The sequence below is a fragment of the Gadus macrocephalus genome, chromosome 13, assembly GCF_031168955.1.
Source record: "Gadus macrocephalus chromosome 13, ASM3116895v1".
NCBI lineage: Eukaryota > Metazoa > Chordata > Actinopteri > Gadiformes > Gadidae > Gadus > Gadus macrocephalus.
In genome coordinates, this window is record NC_082394.1 from 11,250,358 (window position 1) to 11,275,398 (window position 25,041).

At 48.4% G+C, this 25,041-nt stretch overlaps 1 protein-coding gene across 1 annotated transcript in view; it reads right to left on the reverse strand.

Annotated features, from left to right (window-relative positions):
- Positions 1–6: 6 nt before the first annotated feature.
- The window catches only part of lrig1 (leucine-rich repeats and immunoglobulin-like domains 1), a 28,088-nt gene continuing 3,053 nt past the window's right edge, over positions 7–25,041 (reverse strand). The window contains exons 2-12 of the mRNA XM_060069315.1: positions 16,274–16,345; positions 15,179–15,253; positions 9,989–10,126; positions 9,623–9,766; positions 7,662–7,805; positions 6,960–7,103; positions 5,199–5,342; positions 2,695–2,775; positions 1,091–1,162; positions 668–739; positions 7–456 (exon numbers count right to left, since the gene is read on the reverse strand). Coding sequence (XP_059925298.1) covers positions 48–456; positions 668–739; positions 1,091–1,162; positions 2,695–2,775; positions 5,199–5,342; positions 6,960–7,103; positions 7,662–7,805; positions 9,623–9,766; positions 9,989–10,126; positions 15,179–15,253; positions 16,274–16,345 — 1,495 coding nt within the window. The 3' untranslated portion in view covers positions 7–47. The remainder of the gene's footprint in view (positions 457–667; positions 740–1,090; positions 1,163–2,694; positions 2,776–5,198; positions 5,343–6,959; positions 7,104–7,661; positions 7,806–9,622; positions 9,767–9,988; positions 10,127–15,178; positions 15,254–16,273; positions 16,346–25,041) is intronic.

A 25,041-nucleotide genomic window follows, 5' to 3' on the forward strand; every position in this document is an offset into this window, starting at 1 on the left:
CAATCCGCTGTGACGTTGCCCAGAAACCTCTCTATAGCTGCCTTGTTTCAGTGGCCACGTGAACTCAAGAAGCCGATTGTCGGACAAATTAAAATATGCAACCGGCAGTTTAACACGCGCCATGGCACCGGACACACGATGCTCCGAACTAAGCAAAAAACGAGCCAAATAAACACTTTGGCACCACTAAACAAATACAGCGCAAAATATGGAGACAGGAAACACACGACGTAATGCCTGCTGAGATGGAGCGACTGGCGCGTGTGCAGCACAGGGTGTGAGAGAGACTCACCGCACACAAAGCTGGTGGCCGGGGCGTGGAAGATGCTGGTTCCCTTCAGGGTCTCGGGGTGGGCGCAGGTGGCGTTGACCCCCGTCTGCAGCCGGCGGGCGGTCAGCCACTCGGGCAGCCACTGCAGCTGGCAGTCACACAGGAAGCTGTCGCTCTGCAGAAACCTGCACACACAGGAGACCGGAGGAGTTCAGGATGAGGCGAGGGGTACGGATGATTGGAGAGGTAGAGGTGTAGTGTAACCGTTTGTGTTGATACACTTTTTAATGTGCCAAAGCATATCGCATACGTTTCCTGGAGGGATTCTTATATTCTCTCTTGAGGGTGTCCCTGAAGAGAGGTGTGTGTACGTGTGCGTGTGTGTGTGGAACTCACAGCATCTTAAGGCTCCTCATCTTACTGAAGGCGTCTGGCTGAATGGAGCGGATAGTGTTCTCTCCAAGGTTCCTGTTGAAAAATTCAAACAGATCCTTAGCCCACATACACTGACACCTTACAACACGTTGGAACAAGGTGGAAAGAGCCATGCATGTTACAACTAAAGGTTTAAAGTCTTGAGTGACTCAGTAAGTAGGGGGAGGAGGCTAGACACTAGATAACTGGAGGCTGGATGCTAGGCTAACAGGGGGGCTAGGCTATTAGGTAAGCAACGGGCGGTAAGCAGTTGGGCCCTCGCGATAAAAAAGGTCCATGCTCCGTTTACAAGACACTATTAAATTATAGATAGACTCCACCTCCGACATAAACTTTTTGGCAGCACATTGGGCTTTTCGCCACAGTGCATTGTGGGATACTCACAGGTGCTCCAGCGTATCCAGGCCAGAGAAGGCTTTCTTGGCCACCGACTTGATCTTGTTCCCAAACAGAGTTCTGCCGTTTCCAAACACACAGGGAGCCAATCGCCAGTGGAGAGAGAGAGAGGGCAAGAGGGAGAGAGATACACAGAACATGAGGACAGGACAGGGGATGAGTGAGGGAGGGAGGGAGGGGGGGAGGGAAGGGGGGAAAGAGAGGGGGAGGAGGGAGGGAGAGAGCGAAAGGGAGAAGCACAATTAGCGCGGCTGAATCTGATAAGAGCAAGGGGATTGAGGTTTTGGAAATCTGAACTGTGCAGAGATTAGCTAAGCAGACGGAGGGGGTAGGGAGACCAAGTACTGCTCTTCAAAGATGCCTTTTATCTATATTACAATGTTATAGCGTTGACAGGATGAGGCAGAGTGTGTGTGTGTGTCTGTCAGGCCGTGTGACATGATAACGCTTGGTACTTTCTCACCAATGGGGACACTACAAGTTAGTGAAAAGCACGTGTGTGCGTGTGCATGTGTGTGTGTGCGTGCTTGCGTGTGTGTGTGAACATGCGCTAGGAACTGAGGAATTAACCACTGGGTCTCTGACTGCTCCGGATACCTCAGCGTTATTCAGCAGTTTCCCCCTGAAACACGAATGTCAGAGACCTACTGACCAGCGGCGGCGTGGACATGGGAGACTCCTGTTACGCAGCCCGGGTAACCAGAGCTGTTCTACTGGGATGTTCCGGTGCTTGGAGCTGCTGCTGAAGTTTCAATCCCCTTCCCCGGTTCTTTATTTACTGGATCAGCAATATCTCCAAAACCTTTCTGGGGAGTTCCATCTCCCACAAACACGCAAAGCCAAAACCTCCCCGGCCCACATTCCTGGGCTACGAGGGGGAGGGTCATTTATTTAATCTAAATGGGTTTGACCGAGAGAGACTCCCTAAACGCTGAGGGATGTTGCCGTGATGACTCATACCACTGCCTAAAAAATGTCAGAATAGAACTTCTGATGGATAATGCAAGTTTTTGGTGTGTGTGTACTTGCGTGCGTGCGTGCGTGCGTGCGTGCTTTCTGTCTTTCTATGCTGTCCCAGAGATGCAACATTGCTGCTGTTCCCCGGGACTAAAGCGGGCGGGGGTGTTCAGAAGGCCGGGCCCGCAGTGTGTTTGATGTTCAGGCCCCGCCCATCAATTTCACCCTCTCTCAGTTCCCAACAACAGGGGCAGGGACAGAGGAGTGTGTGTGTGTGTGTGTGTGTGTGGGGGGGGCATTAGGGGCACAAAATCCGCCTGGTCTCCTGCCGATCTGAAGAAAAAGCCCCTTTTCACTCAGTGCTTCTCCTCTTTCTTTCTTCCTCAGCTGCACACACACTGGGAACCATCTTGGCCAGACACCACCCTCTCCACCCGGCTCTCAGAGGCTGATGAGTGCATAGAGGGGAGGGGAAGGAGGGGCTAAACCCCACCACTTGGTCCCGAACTCCTCAACTTTACATAACGGACTCATCAGCCGTCACATGAGCGGCTCTTCTGGGGGGGTTGTGGTCGAGGGTGGGGGAAGTGGGCATAACCCTGACTGATCTTGATGTGTGGGTATGGGCTACTCACAGTCGGTTGAGGCTATCCAGTCCAGAGAAGGCCCCGTTGGTGTCTTCAATTGTTCCTGAGATGTCGTTATGGTCCAGCTCCCTGCAGAGGACGACGGGTAGAACACAGTTAGTCACGGGTTCTACTTCTCTCCGCCCGCCCACTCACTCAAACAACCTGTCTCTATCTGCACCTGGCCTCAAGCACGGCACCCCTCTCTGCCCGCTGCGCTGCCTGCACATTCTTTCACTGGGTGGCAGGGTGTGTGTGTGTGTGTGTGTGTGTGTGTGTGTGTGTGTGTGTGTGTGTGTGTGTGTGTGTGTGTGTGTGTGTGTGTGTGTGTGTGTGTGTGTGTGTGTGTGTGTGTGTGTGTGTGTGTAGTGGTGTGTGCGTGTGTGTGGTGTAGTGCGCACGTGTGTGCGTGGGTGGGTTTGGGTGTGTGTTGGTGTAATGCCCCAACCCCGTACGGGGAGAACACATGTATAATTCATGACGGCATGGAAGGATTGGTGGGGCACACAAAGTCCCCGTGGGAGCCCGATAGCGGGGCCCGTTGGCAGGTCTGACACCGGCCCGGTCCGGTGGCCGATGCCCCGCTTAATTAGCCCGGAGACGGAGGCACGTTGACTGGCCCGACTGACGAAATGAAGGAAACCCGACGAAGAATCGGAAAGAAAGGGAAAGACTCTTTGAGAAGTCTTGGAAATTGCTTTCAAAAGCACTTGTTGATTGCGCTTTGGAAACTAGCTTGTGCCAAACGATGCTAGCTCTCGGGGGGGGGGGGGAACGGTATTACCGAACGGTAATAGAAAGATGGAAAACAGGGTAGTGAGTTGCCGCTCTGGTGCATGCTTTTGTCTGCATGGCCTTTAAGAGACTTTCTTTCAGGGTTGGGGAGGGTGGGGGGCTTTCAGGATGATGGTCTCACACACACACACACACACACACACAACCGCCCCCTTCCCTCCTGAATTAAATCCCTCTGCCCCTCCTCCTGTTTTCCATCTTTCCCTTCTCTCCCTCCCCTCCACTCCTCCAGTGGCTTCCAGCCTCCTCCGGCCTGGGTCTTAGCTGGACGCGACTGAGGCCTGCCAATTTCCTACTCTTTCTGGCTGGCTGCACCTCAATGCCTGTTGTCTGGGGGGGGCTGCGGAGCAATGGAGGAACGGGAGTTGGCGTAGAGACGAGGGGGTTATGGGGTTGGGTGTGAGAGAGGGGGGGGGAGGGTGTGAGGGGGGGTGCCGCCTGGGTTGAAGAGGGTAGGGGACAGGGCAGGGAGCCAGCGGGTGCAAGGGGGCTGAATTAGTGAGTAGGCTGGCCAGAGCCGAGCTTTCACACCCCGGCACAGGCTCCGGCCCCATGCCAGTGAGACCAGCAGCGCGGGCCCAATTAAAGCTGCAACCCGGCTCTCTTTCAGGGGTTCAGGCCTGTGCCCAGCCTCCCCCTCCAGTGATTAGATTAGGCCTGCCTCGGCGACAACACAGCGAGAGAGGGATATAGAGCAAGAGGAAGGAAAAAAATAGACGATCGAGGGATTGTGTTTGCTCGTGGATTGGGCGGACGTAGAAGATTCGCTGCCCTGTATAGAGAGGAATCGAGGGGGAACATGAGACGCTTGCAAAGGACTATACAACTAAAAATGATGTCTTATAGGTTTGCCGGCAAACCTATAAGACGTTCCATCTTTCTTTTATGTTCCCTCTTTCTGGGAAGCTGCATTCCCTCTGCATCTAGCCGACTGGGTAGCCAGTGTGATGTGTAGCAGCAGAAGAGGACCTGCTGAATGCATTGCCTTTCACCATGCTGACACAGAGCTCCTCTAGTGAGCACAATCACAGCCTCCTTGCTACTGGCTCTCCCCAGGGCGAACAGCCTCAGCCAAGATGACTTTAGGTTAGAAACCATCATTAACAAGTCAACCCCCCCCCCTTTGCCCAAACCTTTCTCCTGGCATTCTCCCCCTACTAAGTCACTCTCTTTTCTGCATTTGATTCTTTTCATCTCTCTGGCCTATTCTGGCTTTTCGCGAAACTGTTTGGAACAGAGAGGGGACAGAAAACTCCCAACGTGCTTTTCATGGCACTAAACAAAACCGGTGTCCGGTATTCAAGCATGAGGAGACATGTGCATCCAACTCCGTTACCAACGGACAGAGCGGAAAAAATGTGAATGAAATAAAAGGTCCAATAGACTCAGCGGCATATGGGACAACAAAAAAGTGTCGAGCCATTGAATAAACTGCAATGCAAATGAGATAAAACGTCCTAAACCCTGGTCGCCCTCGAGGAGTGAACCAGCCTGCTGACTAGAACCAATGAGGCCTCATAGGCCCCATATTAACTATCACCCTGCGGGCCAGGCCAATATTAAAAACCTCTCCACTTTCACTGCACCCGAGAGGCATATTTCTCGCTCTATTAGCAGTAAGGGCAAGGTTTGTGTTGGGTGGATGGCGGTGGTGGAGGTGCTGGTGGTGCTGGCGAGGGCAAGGGTTTGTGTGTGTGGCTGGGTCGGTGGGTACTTACAGAACACGCAGAGACTTGAGGCCTCGGAAGGAGCCCTCAGCGACGTGGCTGATGGAGTTGTGTCCCAGACGCAGGCTGTGGAGGTCCCCCAGCACGGCCAGACTGCCCTCGTCCAGACGGGTCAAGTTATTGTACGACAGATTCCTGGAGAGAGAGGGAGAGGCAGAGTCAGACTAGGAAGGAGGCCCGAGAGAGTGAGGCGGAACCGAGACATACACAGAGAGCGCAAGAGTTGGGGGAAAATGAGTGTAGCAAAGAATCATAATGTGAGGTCTGGGAGAAGGAGAAGGTTGGCAGCGAGCAGGGGTAACGGAGACTCCATTAAGAAAGGGTTTCCTCGTAGTTGCAGTCTACTGGCCCCTACAGTGATGCTTTTTTCCAGCAGGACTTTACCACAAGACGTCTGAAAATGGACCGCCCGATATTAATGAAAAATAATTATATGTCCTCCTAATATGTCCGCAACTGCACTTCAAAAGTGTGTGCTAAACTGTCATAACCATGGAAACATCATATCTCTTTTGCGATAAAAAAAAAACGGGAAGGATTAGGAGTGTAAAAAGGTCTGGATTAGAATTGACTGCAAAGGGATAGATCCTCTGTATGCCACATGGGCTTGTCCGTTGATTTTCGGCCGCTTACTTTGAAAGCAGTGCCAAGGGAGAAGCTTCTATAAAGCACTTTCTGTCGAGAGCATATGATGGCTTCTAAACTTGATTCTGCATTATTAAACCTTACGTTCAGCAGGATTGGCTACAGTCCTTCGCAGGCCAAATTGTAACCATTTTAGAAAAGGTCGGAAAGCCGTCAGCTCCGACCCACATAACATTGCGTGGTTTTGATTTCCATTCATACCAAAAACCCAAAAGATCAACCAGACTTCAAATACGTTAACACACCTGAGACCGAGACAAAACACTTCCCCAGGTGTTTTGTTTTTTAACAAGGACGAACTCAGCATTATGGGCACTGTGTGTTTTATTGGCCTCTCTATGGCCCTTGGCTGCTTGTGTTTAGGGCCCAGACTTTTGGCTCTGCTTGACCGCTCATGTGGAGAAACACTGAGCCCAGACTGGTTGCAATGCACTAACTAGCTGCCCGCACACACCTAACAGACTAGACGGGTAACATCACATCATTGGATTCTGAATCATAAAATTGTATTACAGGAGGACTGGCACAAATTGTAGAGAGAGAGAAGAGAATGATGCAGGCCCTAGTAGCAGACCCAGACGCCCATCTAGGGGCGAACAAAGGAAGGGAAAAAACACTCTGGGCCTTGATGTAGTTTCTGTTTAGTTGCAAGAGGCAAACAAATGTGTGCGCCTAAGAACACCAACGGGTGCCCAACAAAAAGCAGCACCTGACCACGTGACGGTGAAAAGCTGGGAGAGATGTCAGATAAGGAACTCCCCTGATCATTGGGACAAAGAGCACTGGGATGATTCTGCGGTGCCGTTACCGCAACACAAACGGCGCAGGATTACAAACCAGTTTGCTTAACCCCGTCAACACCACCACGCCTCGGAGCTGCAACAAAAACTCTTGTCGGAGGGCTAAGTACCTCTGAGCTCAGGTCTAATTATGGGATAAACAGGCTTATCTGGAGGCTTCTAGACCACTGCGGATAACATATGATCTGTCAGGCTACGTCTAACGGCCAAAATCGTTTTAAATATGGTCTGGGGTAGGAGCTGTGAGGTGGAACAGAAAGGTATAAATATATATATATATATGTATAAGAATAAATGTTAAACGTACAATTCCCGGAGCTTCTGGCAGAACTTCCACCCGTCCGGGTTGATGTGGGCTATGGAGTTGTTGCTGAGGAAGAGCTGCTGCAGGGAGCTCAGGCCGTACAGCGAGCCGCTGTTCACTTCCCTCAGGCTGTTGTAGTCCAGGTGACTGTGGAGCAGGTGCAGGGACCGGTTAGCATACAGATTTACATCTACGTCATTCTATGGTTAACAGTAGATCAGCAACTTTTCTTTTGACGTCATTAAAAGGTGTTTTGTTAGGTATCTTGCACAGTGGTGCCGGCAGGTAGACTGCAGACTTATTGCTTACAACGCGAGAATCTTTTGGCAGGGAGTCAAACCCTAACCATTGTGCTACCCTAGTGCATGGTATCCATATCTTTTCATGACAAAGCATCATACATCAAGCACGTTTCAGGATAATCACTCGGATTACCAGCGGCTATGCCAAGCAAACACAAAAAAGGAACTACAACCAATGAACCCAGTTTTAACATAGCGTGGTTATTATTAGTCTGCACGTTTGACTGTGGGATCCCATCTCCAACCATGGGAACGTTTGTGGTTGACTGCCGTTTTTGAGCAGCCTCACCTGGCCTGGGTTAGCTTGATATGGCTCAGGGGCTGGGTGAGGCTGCTAACCTGCAGTGCACCGGAATAGGGTAAGCCAACCATCCGCCACACACATGCACCACAAATCACTCACAGGATCTTCATCTTGGCCAGGTCCCAGAAGGCCCCGTCCGTCAGCTTGCTGATGTTGTTCCTCTGCAGCTTGAGCACCTCCAGACTGGAGAGACCCTGGAAGGTCAGCCCTTCTATCTGACGGATGCGGTTCCTGTTCAGCTCACTGCAGGGAAAGACACGCATAAACACACCGAGAGTGGATTAACAAAAGACGACGAGGGAAGAAACCTCTTTTGTGTTGATGATACTTATTCTCCAAGGGAATGAAACCATCTCACTGTACAACGAGGCCAAAAACAACCTCCACCTATTGACTGCTCTGTATATCCAACAGCCTATCCCAGCTGTGGAATGCTGTGCCCTCATGCTGCATGTGCATCCATCACACCTTAGTCAAAGCCGGAGAATCCCTCGGCATACAAGAGGAGGTGATTTTTTTTTTGGGTGCTTGCAAGCACCTGGCCCATGGCAGCATTCTTGGGCTGTAGCTGTATTTCTTCCACCTGTGGCACTCAGGGGCCCACTGGTGTTTGTTTGTGTGCGTGTGTGTGTGTGTGTGTGTGTGTGTGTGTGTGTGTGTGTGTGTGTGTGTGTGTGTGTGTATGTGTGTGTATGTATGCGTGTGTGTGTGTGTATGTGTGTATGTATGTCTGTGTGCGGGACAACGAAGTCCCTCCAGCACATGAACATGGCTTAATCCTGGGGGGGTCAAGTTGAGGACAGAGCAAGAATGTGAAAAGGCTGATATTTGTTGTGGTGAGATGAAAAAGATAAAATGTGAGAAGATGGCAGGGGTCTGATAAATACAGTTTCTCTTCCCTCCACCTTGTCAAAAGAGTCAGCTTTATCTGCGTGTGAAGTTCAACCCCGTACACCTATTGCACGTGTGTGTGTGCATGTGAATGCATGCATGTATCATTGTGTGAGTGCGTGCATGAGGGATGTAATGGCCCCTGGCACGGGGAGCATAAACATCCATTCCACACAGTCTTTTGTGTGCGGCGTGTATGGCCACCAGCGTTGGCAGATACAGTGTCACTAGGGGCCACCTGTCCCACAAAGGGCCCCTGAAGTAACCGCTGGAGCTATAGAAGAACCTTTTACATGTGTGCCTTTTCATAGGGCAGAGAATGAAGGTGTTGAGCTACGGATGGGTCTTGGCTCTACACGCTGGGCCTGGAGGCGTGTGGTTGGATGGGAGGGTGTGGGAGGGTAGGGGTGGGAGGTGTGTGGGGGGGGGGGCTGGACTGGGACAATGGATCCTGGATCAGGGAAGGAGAGCACAGCTCGCGGGGATGTGGAGGTGAAGCTGTAAATCACCTGCAGTACGGCGTGTTTACCCAGGCGGACACCCCCAGACATGTAGCTCAACACTAATGGGGTTCTGAATGTTAAACACACAGCGCTAGATAAACACGCCAGCACCACCTCCTCTTCCCTTTTATACCCCTTCCCTTTTAAAACCGCCAACCGTTTCCTTAGTCGCCGTGAGCCGTCGTGTTTATCTATCCATCTTCTTCTTTATGTATATATATATATTATTTTTGTATTCTCTCTTCTTTGCCAGAACCCCCTGCAACCGTAAACATTATAATTCACTTGGAAAGGACAATTCCCTTTTTCCCCCCATTGTCGCCTGGTGTTTATTGCTTATTGCTTATTTTACAGCCAAACCTAATCAACGTTATTTCCTCTCCAGCTGAATTGTGTTTCTCAGATGTTCCCAACCAACAGAAAGCCTGCAGCAGGCCAACACACAGCTGCCTAGCGTGTTTTCACTTTTCTTTCTTCTCCTTTTTCCTAATCCAATGGAAGCCTGAAGAATCGGATTACAGTCCGAAGCGCCCTTTCTTTTCTCCCACACTAATGACCTTTGTTTTATTCGCCGTTCCCCTTTAAGAGAAGAGAGCCCAGCCCTGCTTCCTGGGTGAGCGCAGTCTTTACAACGGCGTAAATAAAACCTGTGTGTCGGGTACTCACAGCTGGGTGAGGCCGGGCAGCTGGAAGGCCCGTACCGGGACCTGGCCAATCCGGTTCCTGCTCAGTCTGAGCACCTGCAGCGTGGACCCGAGGTGGTCCAGAGACCCCAGTTCCAACACATTGATCTTGTTGCTGCTCAGGTACCTGCAACAAAGAATGGATTGGATCAGGGGCGGTGTGACATCAGCACTCAAACATGGTAGAACTTGGAATAGGTTGGGATTATCAAAAAGGTAAGCAAGCAAGGAAACAACATATATTAAATAGGACTCAATATTGCATTGGGTGAGAAAACTATATAGTTGATGAGTGTGTTGCAATGCCTCATGCAGATGAGCTCCAAGGCTCCACTGAGCTTGTACTCACAGGTCTTTGATTCGGAGGCCCGCGGGGAAGCAGTGAGTGCGCAACTCAGTGATATCATTGTTGCTGAGGTCCAGGGTTTCCACCGACCCTAGCTCTCTGGTCCTGGTGCCATCGATGCTGCGGATCTTATTATGATGTCTGGAAAAACAGCATAGAAATGGTCCACTGTTAGCCAATTTCTTCCATTACCATTAGCAATCGTTATTCTTTTTTTTCCCAGGACGTCGAGAATCTGCTGAAACACACGATAAATATACCCAACCCAGGTTTGCCCAAGTTTCCCCACTCCTCTGATGAGAAAACCCCACTCAACCAAACGTTCTTAGCTTCTGAGATCGGCCCTTGAGGAGCCAAGAGACTAGAGTACACAGTACAGAGTGGGTCTTGGGTTCTGGCAGCTAAACACACACACTCTAAAAAGGCTTCCAAACAGAGGACTGGTCCTCTATAAACAACCAAGTGGACACCTGAGCCATGGGTTTCCCTCCGTGCAGTCTTCTCCAGAGGAGCCCGGAGGATTTAGGACTCACAGAGCACTTGAGACCACGATGGATTGTGGAGATAACTTATTGAGCGGTTCTCAAGGCGTCTGCGTAATGTCCGTTTGCTGATGATCATTTCCGATCAAAGGATTAGAACTACTGTTTAAAACCAAAATCCTACAGACAATGTTGTCGTATATGCTAAGCTTTAAAATAAAATAAAAAAGGACAGATTTATGACAACTTTCCATCTGCATACGCACTTAACTATGTATACTTTATAGTCAATTTTCTCACGCCTTTAACACCCACTCCTTTAAAAAATGTGTTTAATATCAACAACTCGAGCTGTGGGGAGAGGGGGGGGGGGGTTGTTTGTACTTGACTCAATGTTGGGGAATTGCAGATAACACAAAGATTTGGAATCGATCGTAGTCTAATGTCCAATAAATGATGTGGGAACCTTTAGCACTGAGATCACACTAGTGGTGAGTGTAGTGCTGTTGTAGTGACAGCTGGCTGCTCATTGTCTCGACCCAATGAAACGGAGCTAACCAAACATGGCACAATGGTCGCTTTTAGGGTGTGATTCAGTGCCGGAAAACTTTCTCCCATGTGGTTAGGTGGAATTCATCTGTAAACATTACACCAAATATAGACGCCTTTTAATAAGACAAAGCTAGGTACTTCTAATTATTGAATGTTGAAAATCTTGAAGGCTTCCAAGATCTCCGCTCTAGTGTCCCTGTACGGGGCCCGGAGTTGGACGCAAGATCAATCTGTCCCTGGTTCGTTTTGGAGCGCACACAAGCTCCATCGAAATTTTATATTAAAAATGTTTGGCCAAATACGTTATTATGCCTTAACCTTGGCAAAGGCCCAAAGGTGCCTAACAAAACCAAGAAAAACAAAAAGAACACTGAGGTTCAAGCATGACGCAGCATTTATGAAAACTTTCCATGGAGGGTTTGGATGCTGGTCAGATTGCGGCATCTGTCTGCATGTCTGTGTGTCTATTCGTGCAAGCAGGTGTTCTACCAGTCAAACTCCATCAAAACAAGGTCAGTCATCATTCCTTTCCAGCCCTCTCACACACACACACACAAACACACACACACACACACGCACACATTTACTTAGTGCCAGGGAGGAGGGGTAAATCTACAGTGGCCCACCTGTATAAACAGCACCGGAAATAGTTAAAGATGAGTTGGAGACAAACAAACAAGGAAAGGGACCTTCGTTCAAAGGGAGACAGAGAAGGACAGAGGGACTGAGAGAGAAAGAGAGAGAGAGAGAGAGAGAGATGGGGTCAACAGCTGGTGACCTTTGGTGGGAAAAACAGATCTATTTCAAACTGGTGGCCCCTCTCTCAATCTCCTCTCTTTCTTTTTCTGTTTCTCAGTCCACACGGGCCAAATTCCTTCTTCACTTCCTCCATAGTCATCTCTCTCTCTATCTCTCTCTCTCCCACACTCTGAGTGCAGCTGTGGAAGAGCAACAAAGTGTGCGAGAGAGAGGGAGGAGAGAGGGAGAAAAAGTCCCAAGCAAACATACGCTCTCACAGACACAACAGTTGTGTTTATCAAAACAGTGATTATCACACGTCCAGCGATAGCTCAGCTCAACAGAGTTCTGTGATGGCTGAAAGCGCTATTCACCATAAAACCCCATGTAGATCCTTATCAAAAGAGGGCATTGGTCCTCCTGACACCTCTTTTGAAGGCACATTAGCGCTGTACAGTATTGCGTCTGTTCGGATTGGTTTTCGTGTGCTCGTTTAGAGGAGGGGGCAATGGACTCTTTCTTTGAATCTCAACACGGGGACAATAGCAGAATTATGTCACAGATCTGATCCGCCCGCAGGCCATATGATTGTATCTTGAGTGCCGGGGACGGCTTTCTCTTGGATGTCCTCTTGGCCCATCAGTGCACAAAGACCCACTTTGTGCTGCTCCGCTGTCACTTTGAAGCGGGTGATTAAAAAAAAAAAAACTTGCTTTGCGATTTCTCTTTTCCTTTTTCGCTTTTTGTAGCCCTCCTGCTGGGCAGAGCATTCTGGGAGCCTGTGGGACACCAGGCTGGGCTGGCCAAGAGCATTATGGGGCTGTGGGAGCTTGGCATACGGTTCCATGTCTGCCCCGTTTGTTTTGAAGCGAAAAGCTGTCAAGTCCTGGGGGCTTTGTTTTTGTTTTTGCGAACGCGTGAAGTCCCCGCTAAGGAGTTCTAGCCATGCCTCCTTCTGGCTCGTCCCTCTGATTGAGAAATGAGCAAATTTGTCCGCGGAACATGGATGGGAAATCACCGGCGACGAAGTGGACTGCGTAGAGATTAATGCTGTAAGTGGCTTATCTCTGCCCCATGAACTCCAACAGAACGAGGGGCGAGAGATCAGATGGATAAGGAGTGAGAGGGAGAGAAAATAAAGAATTAACAGGGAGAGGGAAGAGAGCGAGAGACGACAAATGCGAGCGGAGAGGGATAGAGATGACGATCAGAAAAAAAGAAAGCGAGACAGAACAGAAACAAAGGAAGAGTGAGTGAGAGACGAGTTGTCGAGCAACTGGTTCAGATCAAAATGAGCAACGCTCCAAAGTGGAGGCTCCCACAGCAACAGCTTCTCCTCCGTGTCGTTGTGGGATGGGCGTGTGTGCGGGAGGAGGACATTATTCATCCTGTGTGTCACTCGCAGTCAGTCCCGTCCATCTGAATGATGAGCTCGGATATGTGGGCGACTTAAGTACAGAGACACTATCGGGCCGCCACGTCTGAAGGGCTCTCTGTCTGTCCCAAGGACTGAGTCCAAGGTCAAAGATCTTCTCGCCCTGCGAGTGTCTGTGTGTGTGCGTGTGTGTCAGTGCATGTGTTTCTGTGGATCTCTGTATGTGCGTGCCTGCGTTCTTCCTTCAAACCACTTGTCACGCACAAACCCGCAGTCGGACGGCATTCCAGCCGATCCTCAACCACAGCAAAGGAATTTGGTCTGCGACGCACTGCCATCCACGTTCCGTGCGGCTGCGTACGCCAAGGCACATTCAACACACACACACACACACACACACACACACACACACACACACACACACACACACACACACACACACACACACACACACACACACACACACACACACGAGGTGAGTCTGGAGTGTGTACACAACCCTACACATCAGATCTCTCCTTCTCCCATCTTTCTCTCCCTCTCTATCTCGCTCGCCGTCTCTCTCCCCCATATCCTGCCTTCACCACATCCTCCTCCTCCTCCTTCACAGCCACGCCTCTTTGTCCAACAGTCATGATGATGTCACGCTGACCTAGCCGCTACTCCCTTACCGTCCCCCCCAACACACACACACACACACACACACACACACACACATGCATAGACTCACTCCCCCCCACACACACATGCTCCCTGTCACCCATTTTACAGTAAGCATTCTGATTGACAGCTGCAGCTGCAAGAGCTCCGATGGGCCTTCAGCTGTGCGGCTTCGTAAAGCTATGACCAACACCCCCTCCCCCACGTACGCACTCCCACTCAAACATGCGCGCGCACACACACACACACACACACACACACACACACACACACACACACACACACACACACACACACACACACACACACACACACACACACACACACACACACACCTTCTCACTGCAGGCTTTCCCATAGCAACAGGCTATAAGTCAGGCAAAAAAAGACCACCGCCGCCACCCCTGCCCAACCACCAATCCCCTGCCTTGTAGAAAAAGACCAAGAGGAGAGTAATGGTGCAGGTAAAGGACAACTCCTGCAGAACAAACTTCACAGTGTATGTATTTTAATAAACACTACAAAAGCTAGCATGGAAACTGAGTGTTGCACAACGCTACCTTGAACTTCCCTTGTGAATCATGGGCGATGTCTGGACGACTTCTGAGAAGGCAGATGACACAGAGACGGCCTTGGGGCTAACCAGCGGCATAGCGGTCGACAGCTGGGCGTTTTACTAGCAGGGTAAGGGTGAGCGAGCTAGCGAGGTGCAGAAGGAAATACACAGACTGCCTGGGTGGAATGGCTAGCGCTATTATAGCTATGGGGTCTTTGCCTTGTTGTTTTCTGGTTAAATGGGAAGCTAGAGCGAGAGAGAGAGAGAGAGAGAGCCCTTGGAGGCTGATCAGCAAAACATGCCAAGCGAGGTCTATTCCTTGGCAGTGTGTCAGTGATGACATTAACTTTCAAATCAGATTATCCATTTTGTTATCATCTAAATCAAATTTAACCAAAAAAAAATGATATCTTCTACGTTATCCTCAAGAGGAATCAGACAAACATTTACACACAAACACATATGTGCTGCTTTGCCTCTCCCCAAATAGGGCAGTAAATCTCTCAGCAGGAGGCCAGTAAGGGCCAACAGAAAAGGGTTTTACAAGGAGGACGCAACAGCAATGGCCGCGCGTCATGGGAACAACCCGTCCAACCCGTACATGACTGGTCAGTTGCTTGACCACACACTCATGGCTGCCAACGCTTCGGCTGGCATTAGTGCCAGCAAGGCCCATGAGGAACGGGAGGGGAGACTTTTGTGTTTCATCCACGGCCTCCTCCAAACTGTCACAAAGATCGCTCCACAGAAGATGATTTATGGTCTGTTCCGAATGGGGTCATCAAACATGTGACGACAATTGCAGGAAATGTAAGTGGGACAGTACTCACAGGTAGAGCAATGCAATCGTGGAGGCCGCCTGTCCCAACTCTGGTATGGAGGTCAGTTCATTGTGGTCCAGACGCCTGGAAATAAACACAAAAAAATGGAGTGTAAGACAACTACACAATTATTAATACATCTACCTAAAAGGAATTCTACCATAACAGGATATGCAGTAGATCCCTAAAAACGTCATTGTATTTTTCATAAATAAATAAAAATCCAGACATAAATCACAAGAGACTAAAACCCTGATCTATCCACAATAGCATTTCAAAATAAGGATAATCTCTTCCTGGTACAACTGTGACCAATCAAAACGTTCCATGACAGGTCTGGTTGTGCAGAGCGAGTGACAAGTCTTCCCCTTTCCAGAAAAACCTTAAATAACATGAACGTGAAACAGATGTCTCTGCCACATATGTCACCGTGTCTGGTTCCTGCCTGCCACGGATGTCACCAGAGTGTGTCACTGCTGATCCAGCTTGTTTGTGTGTGAGTGTGTGTCTATGTGTGTGTCCCACATGCCTCCGCTGAGCGACTCAGGACCAGACCCTCGTGGTATTAAATATTTACAAGGCCAGCGTTGGCCACGGTGTCGGGTGATGGGGAGGGACTTTATATAGAAAAACCACCACTTTATTCTCAATTGGCCGTTGTGCCTGCCTGGCGATACACGCCAGGATGCTGCCTGGATATGCATCAGCAATACTAGGTGTTAAATCCCCCCCCCCCCCTATCGTGGTTAAATTACCTGGAAATCACACTTGCTTGGTGAGTGAAATAGCATTTTTTGATTTACATGTGAAAAGACACACAAACACACATATTTATACACACACACACACTGCACTAAACATAGTCTGCCACGATCTCAAAGTGAAAAGCTAGCCCTTTGTGATCGACTTGACGAGCACCAACGGGTTTGTCATGTCAGCCGATCGATAGCGCAGCCAACACAAAGGCGCTCATTTAAGAGTTAAAACGTAGCCAACACACAAATCAACCCCCCCTCCTGGAAGGAAACGACCCCCTGATACACATCACGGGAGGTGTCTGGGGGTGTTTTCCATGTTAATGACAGGTTGTGTTGAATGACTTACAGTTCTCGCAGGTTGGGAAGGTTGGCCAAGGCTTCGTAATTTATGCTGGTGAGCTTGTTGTGTCCAAGATTTCTAAAAAAGGAAAAAGAGCAATGAACATCCAACAAACAGTTATTACTATGTACGCGAAAGTGGTAGATAGGCGATTCATAGTTCAAAACTGAAACCATGGTGTTAGATTAAAAACAGGTAACAAAGGAACATCGACTGTTGCCCAACTGGATTACATTTGTTCAATTGGAGGAATACCCCCCCCTTCCTCCCTCTCTCTGCTGGTCGTGTGTTTGAGAACACAGGAGTTCCTATGCTCAGCAGCCCAGATCAATACTATTGATACAGCGGGTGTGTGTGTGTGTGTCCCTGCTGGCTCACTTCCCTAACAGCCCACAGCCATTCATCTGCACGGCGCTCAATTTGCACTTAAGGCGAACAGCATATTTAATAGCTGGCACTTTACCTGGACAGCGGCTTATTAGAGAGTGATTTGTCAACTGGTATAGCGTTACCAGCGCCGCCCAGAGACAGAGCGAGACGGAACAAACGAAAGGTAGTGTAGATCTGTGGGGATGTGATACACCTGGATTTCAGATAATAATTCCCACACTATATGCAACTAATTTCCCTCTCATGCAAACCCAGTGCCAGCTCTCACTCACAAAATCACCCCCATACACACACACATCCTTAGTTCAGTAAGGCGGCTGCAGGTCATTATTTTGGTATTTGGGTGTATTTGTGTGTGTGTGTGTGTGTTTGTGTGTGTTTAAGACCGAGGTAAACAATGCAAGCCCACTGTCCCTCGGTCCCCACTCGCGTCAGACCTGAGAGAGAAGGCCTGGGATTGTTTCACGGGGCTGCAAATAAACCCCCGGTTGTTCATCCACTAGTGTATGTCCCGGACATGTACCTGACGCTCAACATTCCACCAGGTCCCACTATGGCCTCAAAAGACCACTGTAGGGCAGTTTGGGAGGGGGGCGGTCTGGAGAGGCATGGGTGAGGTATTGTTTGCACTCTTTCAGTACTGGTTAGTGTGCCCAAAAAGGATTCCAGAAGCCTTATTTAGTATGTTGTGAAACATATTGTGCCATAACATGTATCTGCAGCTTATTCTGTATAAACGTATAAACAAATTCAGTTTTCTGCAAAGATTTCACCGCTTGAGCCGCACAAACATGTTTATTTGCACGAGATTCATTTCAATCTCAGCCCAATGTTTGCCCCCCCCACTGTTACAGTGGCTTTCCCTTTCCGCTCTCCCTGTGTATGATGACCACTCATCCCGACTCCCTTGTTCAACCTGGTGTGTGTGACAGGATAATAGCAGAGCATGTGCCTGCCCTCCAGGCAGAGACCTGACAGGGAGGTGTGTGTGACATCATGATCATTCACTGCTGCACCTCCCACCATTGTGCCGCAGATCACTAAATCGTCGTCCGCTGCAATAGGAGGCAATTAACTTGTTATGCTGGAGCTAAGTGAAAAATCACAGGGTTTTCCTGTGGAACGCCTGCCCAAGGGGGGGAGGAGGGCAGGGAGGAGGAGGCGAGTACGCTGCCCTCACCACAACCATAGAGAGAGTGAGCACCGTCATCTGGTAAAACACTCAACAGTGTGTTTTCAACATAACAGGCATAGAATACCCCCTCCCCACCAAACACACACAAAGGCAAACAAGAATCCTACAGCAGCCGCAAGTCTGCTGGATTTCAGTACTGTAGCTTGTTATGCCATAACGATAGGGCAACAACAGCAACATATGCTTACTTACTTAAGTAAAAAATATATATATATTTCATCATACAAATAGGGTTCAAAGTGAAAGGACAGGTATCTACGTCATTGGCATCATAAATGGATTTATTCGTCCATCCGTCTTCCAGGTTACCATAGTGTTAGCAGCCTGCCTCAGCAAGCAAAGTGCAAGGAAACGCTGTATTTGCATGTCAAAGGACAACAAGATAGGAACTACGGAGATGTGAGAGCCTTAAAATAGATTAATGAAATTATTTAAATAGAAAGAGAGAAGGGGAGACATAACAAAAGACATTGGTAATCCCAGTTTCCTGGTGCTGAAGGTCAAACTAAACGGATCTTGTACATGGCGTGCGTGTGTGCGTGATCGTGTGAGATTGTGTGAAGTCCACCCAGTAACATCACACAAGAGGGGTGGGGCACGCAGCGATCACTCAACCATTCTTCTTACCGCCTCACTCACCCAGAGTAATCTTTGTGCCGATCAGATAGGCAGGAAGATAAGGGTCACACCATTTGAACACCTTCTGTAAGGCATGGAGATAACGCCCGTTTCCTTCTCATTCCTCTCTGTCTTCAGCTTGCAGTGGGGGTGGGGAGGGGGGCCGCACCAATACTAACTGTGTCTAATGCCTTTCAGACGACCCCTGAACTTGCTATTTTACAAGCATTCACCCCAATAGGATTGTGTTTAAACAGCACAAGAAAAGCTGGCTGTAATAGGCCATCCTTGCTTGCAACTTATTTAAATATACAAACACACAGATTTAGCCCAATTAAAAAAAAATAATAATAATGCTAATAACAGCCCATCTCCTTAAACTTAATTTTTATAAGACCTAAAACATCAGGAGACCAAGCGGTGATGAACTATAGCAAAATAAAACAATGCATGGAGTGTTGCAAAGAGTGCTTTCCATGGCACGGTACAATTAGAATGGCTGTTTAACAAGTCTGGGCTATTTATCCAAATGGGCATGGCTGTTTGACATTAGTCAGGTGAAATCTACGCCCCTAATCCCCACCCAAACCCAGTGCTAGATTTGAGAAGTGTTAGAAGGATAAGAGATGTTACATTTCGTAAACTGCATCCTTGGCTGAGTAGTTTGTCACTAAATAGTTTTACCAGTCCAGCACATATAGTATAGAAGCAGAGTTGGTATTGGTCCAGGGATGTACTCTCTACAAAGTACACTGCAAAGTAACTCAAACATGATAATCTACTCGCACATGCTAACATTTCACCAATGTTTTACTTCTCCGTTCCCCCAGCTATCTGATAGCCATTGGTGACCACAGAAGTCAGGGTGACCTCTACTCCCTCAGCACTGTAGGGAGGCGTCGGTTTGGAGGGCAGCTGAGATCAGGGTGGGGGTGGTGGTGGTAATGGGGGGTAGAAGGGAGAAGGGAGGTAAGGAAGTGCCCCACACTTTCAACCCTGAACCCATTTAACAATGCCTAGCTCCCCAACCCCCTCCCCCAAGGCCCGTCATTAACACATTAAATCTGCTTTGAGATTAAGGACAGAGAGGAGGAACTCTGCATTTAAAATGCATTCGACAAAGAGGAACCAAACCTCATCTCCACCAGGCCAATGACACCGTGTTAAATCCTCCATTCTTTTGATTTGCCATCTGAGTCTGCGATTGCTGGGGGAAATGTAAAGCATTGGTTGCTTCTTAGAGAAGACACCTCACAGAAAATGGGGTCAGCCAGCAGTGAGTGTACCAAAGTTTCGACCACCTGTTGCCCCCCGAGCACCAGAAAACCATTCAGCGAGCCGGCCGAACGGCCAGGTCAAACGACAACTGCCTGGGTCAGCAGAGCGGGTGGTAGAGGTCACCTGAAACAACACAAATCTAGATCGTTCCCCCGGATGGTAGACAAGGCCCTAAAAAAAAAACAAGGATAAACCAACCAAGTTCCCCTCAGCGAGTTAAATATAATGAAAACTAACCTACGCTATGGCACAATTAAAACCGCTGCAGAAACCACAGACACAAAGCCCATGCCTTCCCATAATACCCATCACATTAAGGCTGTGTGAACTTTGCTCACAGCAAGCAGGAGGTGATCAGTTATGACCTGGTCGGCGGCCGAAGGCTCTTTAATGTCCTCCATTTCGAAGTCATAAACTAGTGCAATGATAACCTGTATATGAGACAGATAATACACCCACGCACACACACATACTTCCTGCCATAAAAATGGCACTTTATGGCCAGGCGAAGAACAGTGATGGTGTACACAAAGCTAACACCAGCTCGAGGCCACCCTCCTTTTGTTTGTTTTTTTACAAGCTCACCAACCAGAGAAACAGAGGCATGAGAAGGAAGAGCCGTGTCTAATCTTGAACTAACAAGACGCTAGAGGTCTGAGCTGCTACAAAAACACACTGAAACCGCGTTGATGATACATTGGATGTGTCAATGATAAAGTGGATGACATGTGGAGGTTCTGTCAGAGAATAGCTCCGGAGAAGCCGAGCACAACTCGGTGGAGCGATTGGGGGGTTCGATGTCGGTTCCAATCAGGTCAGCACATTTATCCCCCCCCCCTTGATCCCCACGCCCTCTCCATATGCTTAACCTGCAACCGAGATTCCAGGCAACAAATAAGAAGATCCTTACGGCACTTTGGAGATCAGAAAGGTTTCGGCACAGTGCTCTGTCTCCCTCTCTGAAGTTTCCCCGACGCTGCAGACAAGGCGAGCGGGCTGGCGGGCGAGAGGCCCACATCTTGCAACCATGTGGTCCGCTGCTAGCACTCTGTGGGCTGCCGGGGGACGGCCATTCCAAACAAACAGTGGAGGAGCTGGGAAGGAGAGTCCAGGCGAGCCCCAGGCCCCGAGCGTGAACCCCACAACCAGGACTGAGGACGCCATGGCCAGACACAGGCGCACATGGTTCACAGCAACACAACTCTTGGGGAGGGTGTTGTTTATGCGTGTGCACGCGTGCTGTCTGCAGACATGCATGCACAGTTGCACACACACACACACACCAAACTTCAGCCCCATGGGGGCAGGGTTTTTAAGCATGGGAGCATACTAATGTTTTACTAATTTCGTACTAATTTCAGACGCCACCAGACGACCTGATTAGTAGCAACAGAAGGAAATGAGTGGTCAACCGGAGGGCTAATGTAAATTCGGCATCAAGGGGAGCTGTTGTTCAACACCTACCTGACTGCAAACCTTGCATTCTCTACTTCAAAAGAGAGGAAAGCCAATGATCGTGATATTATCAGTTTTCCCGCCTTTGTTCCTGTTTATTATGCAAGCAGACAGAACGCTGTGCTAATTTCAGCACAGCCAATACAAAGTGAAACAGGAGACAATTTGGCGCATGTCATGATTTGCAAACAGGTTAGAGGAGCCAAGATAGTCCTATACCTTCGGACAATGAAGGATAATTTTGGTTTGAATTTTTTTTTGGCGTGTGGTATGTTATCACTCAGAACCTTGGCTTCTCTCTCACCAGATTGCCTGCATTACAAAACGGGTGGGTGGGGGAGAGGGGGTTCTCCACTCGGCATTCGCAGTCTTGCATACGCTCTTTCCAGCTCACGCTTCCCCCCCCCCCCCCCCCTTCTCCAACAGCTTCTCCAGATTTCCAAACTCTTACCAGATGTAGAGAATTCACAGATGATTCATCGATCAAACCCACTTTGTAGACACCGACTCCGCAGGGAGAGGGAGCAGGGGGGGGGGATAAGTTGGCGCCCCAAAGTGTCTTAACAAAAAGGCTGTCTATTCTGCTGACTGGATTCTATTCTGCTGACTGGATTCCTGTGGGATGACTTGTGGCAGCAGCTGTTTGATTGTCATGGAAGCCAGTGCAGGACCATAAGCTCAGCCCATAACTTCATGTTAGTGTCGGCCTTTTGTCTGTCCTTACGAAAGTTGGAGTCTGACCTGGGCTTCTCCTTTGCCAGTTCTTCTCGTCGTCCAGTAATCAAAATAAGCCCTCCCATTTACAGGGGAGACGCGTAGCCCACGTTTTTCCTGAAGGAGTATCTTTAATAGTGTAATAGCATACATTTATTAGTCATTCGTTATCTGATTACAATTTTGTTATCGCTATTGTGACTATGATGTAGATGTAGAAAAAGACCCCCCTCATGACTAACCTAGTCATGTGACCCAACCCCCCCCCCCCACACACACACACACACACACACACACACACACACACACACACCACAGTAAAGCTTCTCTTCCCAGCAGCATGCCCATTTTAAAATGGCGAGGGTCGGGAGGAGGGGGAAGCAGCGGGCCCCAGTCCAACTGTGTTTTGTTTTGGATCGGATCCCTTGCTCGTTTATGTGCCAGGTTCCTACAAAAGGAGATTTAAGTTTACCGTTACCTAATGGCTTGAGTGAAGGACAGCTCTGTTCTTCTAGGCTAAAGAGCCAACAACAGCCCCGATAAGGGCAAAGAAAAAGTTAACAGCGCAACCATAACATCATCTTAAACCCCATTGGGAACCATCGGGACGGCCCTTTTCAGAAATACTGCCAGAGAACAGCGCAGTCACAAGGCTACAAACGCTTGGACAATAAACAAACTCAACGTAATCACTCCCCCGACCACAAGATTACAAGGCTGCGTAGCGAGAAATGCCCCAGAAACCACAAGGGCTCCAGAGTACCGCTGCTAAGAGCTGCTGCTGCTGCCGGAGCAACAACGCTGCTGAATTTTTCAAATTTCTGCCTTGGTGGAGACTCAAAGAAGAAACTGGAATCAGTCCTGTTCTCGCCTCACATCTGAACCCAGCATACAGGCATAGCACAGGCTCACGTGTCTGATGAATAGCCAACGTGAATGTATACAAAGGCTTAGGCTAAAAGGTAAACACTGATGACAATGTCCTTCTTGGCACATGTTTTGGCTATTAAAAAAGAGAAAATGAACATAGAGAGAAGAATTGTAAAAGGTTTAGAAAGAGCAAACCCTTCTCTTGTATTGAATTAGTAGTTTTACCAAGACCTGACTGTCAAGCGGACCGTTAGGGAAATCCTTGCCGCTGGGGGAGATGGCTTTGAACTGAGGCTGATGCCAGCAGCAGCACCAGACCATGACATTGACAAAACCCTTCCCATCAGCCCCCACCATCACCACAAAGACCAGGTGATCTGAAACCCCACCCTGGTTGTGCCAAACCCCTAACCGGTCAAGCCACCAGACCCTGACAGGAAACCACCAAAACAAACCCACTTCCTGAGGGCAGAAGCCCAAATCCACTGGATATGGGTTATGTTTACTAATACAGAAGCTTTTCCTGACATTTGTCAAAGTGATGAATGAATTGTTGGGGCCGACCGCCATTGTTGGGTTCAAGTCCTTTAGGTGACTACTCAGGCAAAACAGGGAAGGGAAAGGGATAAGTTAAGATCAGTCTGCCGTTTGATGGGTGACAATGTATAATTTGAAGGGAACTTATTTGAAAATAAAATAAAAAAATATAATACCTCAGATGGTAAAACAGTAGTAGTGGTTTACAAGTGGACAATAGGCTTTGCTTTATCTCCATATGAACGTTGTAAATTATCACTGCATGCATTAGTCATGCTTTCATGTCTTTGCAAAATCCCATTAACAAGATGGCATAGCAGGAAGAAAACCACTATTTAAACACATTACTTGCCCTGCAAATAAGATAAGGTACCACTACTGAAAGTCAATATGTGATTGAATGCAGGCAAGCTTTTTAAATGTATTAAAGCTATTCATGATTTATAACAATGGTAATGAACACCTTGTGTTAGCTTCTCACAGTATTATTAAAATACTGTGAGAAGCTAATGTTTATCAGTAATATATATGTTGGACAGCACTCACTTGATGGCTTGGAAAAAGCTGAAGAGAGGGTTTAGGCTACATTTTACCTTTCATGTGACGCTTAAAATGTTATAACCCTTATAATAAAACCTCCTTACCAGCAATTCTTCAGAGTTGAAGGGTTTTAAATGTAAAGACATTTTTTATTGAGATTGTAGCGTTCCGATCAACAGTAAACGTTGACATATTTATGTTGTTAAATTAAGTATTTATATAAAATGTAGGGGTTCAAATGATACACAGTTGCTGAACTCTAAGACTGTGGTTGTCTTTGTACTGTTCATATGTCCAGGGTGAGTACATTGAGGTCAAGTAAGATACATTTTTAACATTCAAAAGGAGAGTGGACTGTTGGAGTGGATATGCACACCGCTTGTTATTGTTGACACCTAGCAGTAAACGATCAACCGCTTCTTCCACTCTGAGCTAAACAAACCGGCAACAGACTCCAACAAACTCATCGACAAAGTCAGTGACGCTGTGGGGTCGGAGCTTGACTCTCTGGTGGCGGTGTCAGAGAGAAGGATGAATTCCGAGTTAGGGTGAGTATCATCTTGGACAGCGCCAACCTACTCCTTGAATTGATGGTCAAGCAGAGGAGTACATTCAGTGCAAGACTCCATGAGACACCAAGCACAATAGGAAGTCATCTCTGCCAGTGACAATCAAACCTTTCAACTCGTCCCTCAAGAGTTTCAGACACTCCGAGTCAATAGACTGGCCTGTCTTATTTCACCCGTCTGCAGCTATTACCCCATACATGTATCAATAAATAACAATTGATATGGTCAACTTAACCTTACAATAATTTTCTGCAATAATTCCCAGAAGATTTGTTACTTATTTTATCTCACACACACACACACACACACACACACACACACACACAGTGACCCAATTTCCCCCCGGGATCAATAAATTATTTCTGAAGTATTCTGAAAAAAGGACAATAGACAAAACTATTTCCAGCCGTCCTGGTTTCTGCTCTGTGTTGTTGTTTTTTTTTATCAATGCTCTCCCATCCTGGGACCGTTGGTTTGGACAGGTTCCTGGAGTAAAAATAAACCTATCACGAGCTGTGAAGTAAGTGGCCTAAATTGTCTGTCCTAGTCAAGCTAACCCATCTCTCATTTGACGAATGTGCTGCCCGATTTGGTACAGCACAGCATTC